This window comes from Cebidichthys violaceus, unplaced genomic scaffold, assembly GCF_023349555.1.
Source record: "Cebidichthys violaceus isolate CVI_PGR_0920_01 unplaced genomic scaffold, fCebVio1.0.p SCAF_675, whole genome shotgun sequence".
In the NCBI taxonomy this organism is placed as follows: Eukaryota; Metazoa; Chordata; class Actinopteri; order Perciformes; family Stichaeidae; genus Cebidichthys; species Cebidichthys violaceus.
Window position 1 is genome coordinate 12,501 of NW_027176900.1, and position 6,621 is coordinate 19,121.

General features: G+C 44.5%; 1 protein-coding gene across 1 annotated transcript in view; it reads right to left on the minus strand.

Moving 5' to 3' along the window:
- Window positions 1–3,671, minus strand: part of LOC137890672 (BTB/POZ domain-containing protein 3-like) — a 4,277-nt gene extending 606 nt beyond the window's left edge. The window contains exons 1-5 of the mRNA XM_068734835.1: window positions 3,570–3,671; window positions 2,952–3,198; window positions 2,578–2,668; window positions 2,290–2,408; window positions 1–2,152 (exon numbers count right to left, since the gene is read on the minus strand). The exon at window positions 1–2,152 is cut by the window's left edge and continues 606 nt beyond it. Coding sequence (XP_068590936.1) covers window positions 1,120–2,152; window positions 2,290–2,408; window positions 2,578–2,668; window positions 2,952–3,133 — 1,425 coding nt within the window. The 5' untranslated portion in view covers window positions 3,134–3,198; window positions 3,570–3,671 and the 3' untranslated portion in view covers window positions 1–1,119. The remainder of the gene's footprint in view (window positions 2,153–2,289; window positions 2,409–2,577; window positions 2,669–2,951; window positions 3,199–3,569) is intronic.
- Between the last annotated feature and the right edge of the window lie 2,950 nt (window positions 3,672–6,621).

Sequence of the window (6,621 nt, forward strand, 5' to 3'; positions counted from 1 at the left end):
GCGCTGACAGAGAACACGGTGTTTTACTGAAGGGAAGCGCAGGTCGGGACGGCGCTGTCAGCTCTATCCACTGTATCTCTACAAAGAACAGCTGTTTGCTGCTATTCTGATGCTCCGAGTGTCGTGAAGAGAACCTTTAAGTACCAAAAACAACCAACAGTAAACTCCTGTTCAAACAGTAAAGGAGTGCTTCATCTTTTAAAAAGTCCTTCAGGAATGGTTCCAGATCTTTAAACTGAAATTGAATGAGCAACATTTAAACGTTTTAATTAACGTCTCTGTGATTCATAAAACTGAACGCATCGTCTCTAAGGCAAGAAGCCGGAAACCTGTTTTGTATCGTGGAGACGATGGCAGACTGTAAACACTCAAACCCGAACCCTTCAGAGCTGCTGGGTTCTGTGTTTCATTTGCTGCGTGAGTTAAAATGCTCTGAGGAACAGGATTGTGCTCAAATGTTTAGTCGACTAAACAGTATAAATATGTCTCAGAGTTTTAGACTCCGGGATCTAAATGATTAATATGAATTAAAATGGATTAATCAATGAATCTGATAGTGAAAACAGTACAGATGTTATTCAGAGATATGTGTACAGATTGGGGGTTTAGCGTTAATGTGTCAGGTTCAGCCCCGCCTCCTGACATGAAGTTAGATCAACCAATACTAAATAGTTACTGGTGCTAACATAGTAAAATAGTTACTAACACCTCCGGGTGTTTTAGGACATCGATCAGGACCGCTTTGTGCCAATATTAGAGTTTTTTTACATGATAAAAACTACGATGAAGTACTTTGATTTGTCAGGTATTTAATTCACTGTCCTGTCCGGGCGTTTTAATCCAATTTCTCAATAAATTCTCCCATGTTTGTTTGTTTGTTTGTTTGTAACTCCTGCGTTACCAAAGTGAAACAGCAATGACCCGAACTCAACAACAGCTGCTGTAAACAAAAACAAAACAACAACAGAGGTGTGAAGGAATGCGAGGTGTCAGACTTCTTCAGCAGCGCCTTCATGTTCCAACCAAAGCGCCGTCCCGTCTCCGAGGCTCAGCAGCAGATTCAGGAGTCCCCCTCGTCTCCGCACTTTTCAAAAGTGAAAGTCCTCCCTCCTGCCCGGCTCAGGCGTAGAAGATAAGTTCGGGGATCTGGCCCCCTTGCACCCCGGTGCCGTTGGTGCTGTCCGAGGAGCACTGGAACTGGAAGGTCACTTTCCCGCACTGCACCTCCGTCATGCCCTCCTGGCCGAAGTAGCTGAGCTCGTTGCCGTCCAGCACCACGCTGGCGGTGTAGAAGGTGTCGGGCTCGATCTGCACCGGGTAGTCGAACGACACGGGGAAAGTGCTGCTGGAGCCGTCCGAGAAGTACTTGATGTGCCTCTGGGCCATCGACACGCCCTGGCGCTTCAGCTCGATCTTGGCGCTGTACTCGGCCGAACCGCAGCTGGAGCCGTACAGGCCGAAGCCGGCGATGAAGACGCGCTTGTCCACGGCGAACTGGATGCTGTCGCAGCGGCCTCGGTACCGCCACTGGTTGCTCCGGTAGGCGCAGGACTGGAAGCGGTGGCAGCGCTGCGGCGCCAGGCCTTTACGGGGCTTGGTGCAGAACAGCAGTTCGGGCTTGTTGGCGGCGGTGTACCACAGGAAAATGTCGTTGGTCTCGTTGAGCGTGAGCACGCCGGACTGCGCCGCCCCGTTGGCGAAGTCCTCCAGGACCATCGTGGGGATGCGGATCAGGTAGATGGCCTTGCCCAGCATCAGACGCTTGTTCTCGATGGTCGGCGTCAGGTCTTGCCGTTGACACTCGGCCTCGGCCCAGTTCAGCGCCGCCTCGAACACCACCATCTCTTTGGCGTTGAGGGTCTCCCGCCGCAGGATGCTCTCCAGCGTCTGGGTGTCGATGTCGCAGAAGCCCTCGGAGCGCAGCGCGAGCTCGGCCTGGGCGTCGATCACCTCCCAGCAGCGCTGCGTCAGGTCGGGCTCCTCGAACAGGCAGCTCTGAGACAGCAGCACGCAGGCGTTCTTGGCGCTCAGGCTGGTCTCCAGGAAGTTGACGCAGGCCCGGGCCAGGTGAGGCACGATGTACTTTTTGGCGGCGTAGAGGGTGGCGAGCACGGTGTCGGCGCACAGGTCGATCTCATCGCAGTAGATGTACCTGAGGAGGCAGAGGAAGGGATCAACGCGACGTCACACACTTACATTTAGCATCATTTCATGGCGCAGAACAAGAAGACACGCCCACACGGCACCACCGCTGTCCAGGAACACTGAGTGAATCAGAGGTTGACTTACTTCAGCATGGCCAGGAACGAAGGAGGCTCCACGTCGGGGATCCGGATCTCTTCCTGGTCCTCCGCCAGCTCTCCATAAAACATGGCGTGGAACACGGAGCTGCCGACGGCCAGGACGTACTGACGGAGCAGAGGAAGAACGCGGACGACATAAGAGACACGATCTCCTCTTATAACATGTACAAATCTGACTCACTCATTCGGGCCTTTAACATTGGACTAGTACTTGCAAAATTCACATTTCTGTCAGATATTTCAGACGGTTGGAGAGGCGAGCGCCGGGTTCTACCTTGTGTCCCGGTACTCGCTGCGTCCCGCCAGGCGGCCCCACCACGAAGTGAACGTCTGCCATCATCTCATTGTTGAACATGACTGAATTCCTACGAGGACACAAAATTCACCAACATTTCATCTTACGACATGAAAACAAAAGAATCTTTGTAACTCATAGTGCATGGTACTCAAGGTCTTGTTGAAAAAAAGTTAAAAGTAACAAAAGCGGCATATTTTGGGGAACACACAAAGGCCTAATAACAGACAGATATTCAGAACGCACAGAACCTGGTTCTGTACCGTCCTGAACCAGCTGACAACATGGCCTCTCCTCTCCTGGTGACCTGTCAGCCTCCATCACTACTTGGAGCAGAGCGGGTTCAGACCGACCTCTCTCGGATGGTCGGGAACAGGCCCTGCCAGCTGCAGCAGCCCTGTGCGGCGGTGGTCCTGTTGTTGTTGGTGAGGTTCTGCTGCTGGTGCTGCTGGATGGAGGAGGAGGAGGTGGACGAGGTGCTGCTCGCTGAGGCGGAGGGGACCAGCTTCTTGGTGGGAAACAGCTCTGCAGCCATTATCTTCCAGTCAGACTGCAGGCCGGGTCATGGCAGCTCCGGGGCCCGGCAGAGTCTGGAGAGCACTGCCGAGAAAAGTGATTCATATTCAGACGCTGAAAAGAGCCGCGAAACTTTGCTGAAAAGTCTGGATTTTACGATGTTGTTGAGCTAACTCAACGTTAACCAAGCTAGCCACACACCCAAGTCCTTTACACCAGCAGCTTAGCGTTACACCAATCAATCCCGACTATATATATAATATACAGTCTAAATAATGTAATATAAAATACATAGTTAGCTTGTAAACGTCCAAGACCCCGGATGTGTCTTTCTAGTCGTAACTTTAGCATGTTCATGCTAGTTAGTTAGCTGACTAACTAAAAGGCCATTTTTTCCGAGTTAATTTCTCCGCCAGCGTTCAACTATTTGACGAATAACTCAGCATCTCACTTACTTTACTGTTATGTGGACGTATTTATGGTCATATCTCCTCTCCACATCACGCAGGTTGTGAGTTGTTTGACAGACTAGCGGCTCAGCTTTGTTTACAGTAGCTAGCCAGCTTCTTCTGTTACTGTTTACGGCAGAGTCAACTCATTGACGGCACAGCGCTGCCACCTGGTGGCCGGAAGTTACAATGACAGTTGTTACTAAAAATAACTGGTGCGCGTCCCCTGTTCATAACTCTATAATACCTATTATAAAAGTCATTCAAATATATTCTGTATTTCATTTTCTTCTGTACTGATTATTTATTTTATTTTGTGTTCTTTTATTTATTCTTTTACACCTTTACAGTATAATTTGCATTTAATTTTTGCAAAGTAAAATGTGTTATTGATGAAGTTATATGCATGTTTGATGTAAAAATGACTCATACTGTATATTTTGCCAATATAAAACCAAAAGAATAAGAAAGTATAACACAAAGTGTTGATCAGTATGATTCCATTTATTTCAGACTTGAAGTAAAAATACTTTAGTTTTATGTATTTTGACCTTTTTCTCCTCACGTTTGTCTGAGGTTTATTTAATTGTCAGTACATTTAATTATTGGTTTACTTTCTACTTTTGCCTCTATGTTATTCAAATGTCTTCCATAATTAATTTGAGTGTTTTTTCCTTCATTATCTTAGGTGAGATGCCTTCATAAAGCAAAATGTTTCATTGCTTTACTTATGCACTTAAAGACACATTTGTTGTGAGCAGCTTCCAGTTGTTTCAACATGAGGCTGTAAAAAAAACAAAAAAAAAAAACTAAACAAACATCATGATATACAACATATTTCTTTATTGTTGTTACTGATAAATCACTCTCCCATTTTGAAAAAAAAACCCAACAACAATGAAAAAAAAAAAAGAGGAAACAACACCTGTATGTACTTTATGTACAGCCAGATTAGCATCTATAATCTCTCTTTAATAGTTTCACTGTACACATTTAAGGACAACAATCATTTACAGGCAAACTGAACAGCTTGTATTCAGTCCGAAGGTTCAGCTCTGCCTTTGGCCACTGAAAACAACAAAATATAAATCTGACAAGAGTTCAGCTGCCTACGTCACTACTGACTAGTGTTACTGCTTACGTAGTGCGGGTGACCGTAATCGGTGTAGAATGGTAAATCAAGATTAAATGAATGGAAAACACACCGGCTCTATTGCTCTGAGAGTGAAATAAAGTAGACGGGTGTGAATAGAGTCTGGTGTTATTGAGGTTTATTCTGATTCTGGTTCAGCTCTTGACGGATTATTCGAGTACGGAAATAAACCAAAATATGGAGCAAAAAAAAACCCCACCTTTACTTTATCTTATCTAGGCTTTGCTTTCATTCACTGGCAGACAGGAGTGTTGTAACTGTGTCGTGGGATTAACAACAAACAACCAGACTCCATTCAAAATCATCACAGATCTGTTTCTGTCACCTGCGGCACGGTCCCGATGGGATTCTGCTTCCCGTCACTTTAAATCAGCGGCTTCCCAAACTTTGACCCTTTAAAAAAAAAAAAAGGAGCCACACAAACCCTTTGGTCACAGGATAAGTGATGTTCAACTCGCTCTCAAATGATTCCAGTTGTACTGTTCTTTTTGAGGCCTGCAGAGATCCAGAGTACTGAAGCTGAGTCAGCAAATGTTCTGAATCGAGTGTAAATGAAGAACATTTGCTGTTGGCTCAAAGGTTTAGTACGTCCACAAGGAGATAGTTGTATCTTTTTTTTTTATCTCTGTTTTGTTCCTCTGTACATGTTCAAATATCATAAATATTAATGTTCTGCAAAAATACACATGGATGTAAGCAGAGTTATGGGTGATGTGCCCGAGTCTCTCCGATTGGTTGATCTAACTTTTCCAAATTTGTCGGACTGAATAAACATGATAAACATGGCTCTTGTGTATTTTGCTGTGGGGAGATTCTCTGGTTGTTTTTCGTCTGGATTCGGATGCAGACGTTTCAAAAAAAGAGCCAGAATCAAAGTTAAAATAAATGACAAACTCTGTCGTCGCATTAAAACAGTTGTTTTTAAAGGAACGGTTCACCAAAACAACCAGACTCCACGCCTGTTCTACGTCATTTCACAGGACCGCTGTGTGTTTACGCGTCGCATAAATCAAGTTCCATCATTCGGCTCGACTAGAAGACTTCCTCACTCTGCGGTTAAAATGTCCCTTAAATTACACCACATTTATAAATAGATCTGCTGTAATACTTAAAAACTGTACACATATCTGTCTAAACCCCCCCTTTTTTTTTTTTTTTTTTTTTTTTTTTACACACCGTATCATTTTACGTTAAAAAGAAGAGCAACAACAAAACTCCCCAGAAGTTTCCCTCCATCCCACGAACACGGCTGCGTCTCTTGAGATGATAATTTGGTAAAAAGCAAAAACAAAGTGTTATGTAGTGCTAAGAGGTAAAGTTATGTAAATGTACTTCTTACAACACCAGCAGAAACCCCAAAGGAACAAACTTCACTTTTCAAGTAAAACAGAACACGTCTTTAAAAAAAAAAAAAAAAAAAAAGTCTGTCACCAAACACAAAGAGTCGTTTAAAAAACTAGTAATCGCTCCAAATAATGTAATAATAATAATAATAATTACACAAAGTACAATATCTCCAGGCAGTCAGCGTGTAAAGCGTTGAGGGGAACTTGTGTGCCGTTTGGGAACTAAACAGCCGTTACTAAAAGTGTTGCACTACCGTTATTTCACAACAAAATGAGCTAATTAGCGTTAGCAACAACAACTGTCAGGCTTAGTAGGAAGCGTCTCGTTGTCTCGGTTCAATCTTTTGGCTTTAATTTGGCGTCGTTGAGTAATTAATAAATACTTTATGTGATCAAAGTAAAACAGAAAAGCTTCACTGCAGCTTTTTTTTCCCCTCTCTCCTCTCGCTGCAGTTTGTCACAAATCTTCAATTATAAATACACAATAATAAAAAAAGCAGCAGGTTTTCAAATGGAGCCTCGCCACCACAACGTCACAACTGATGAATCAGAACAGATT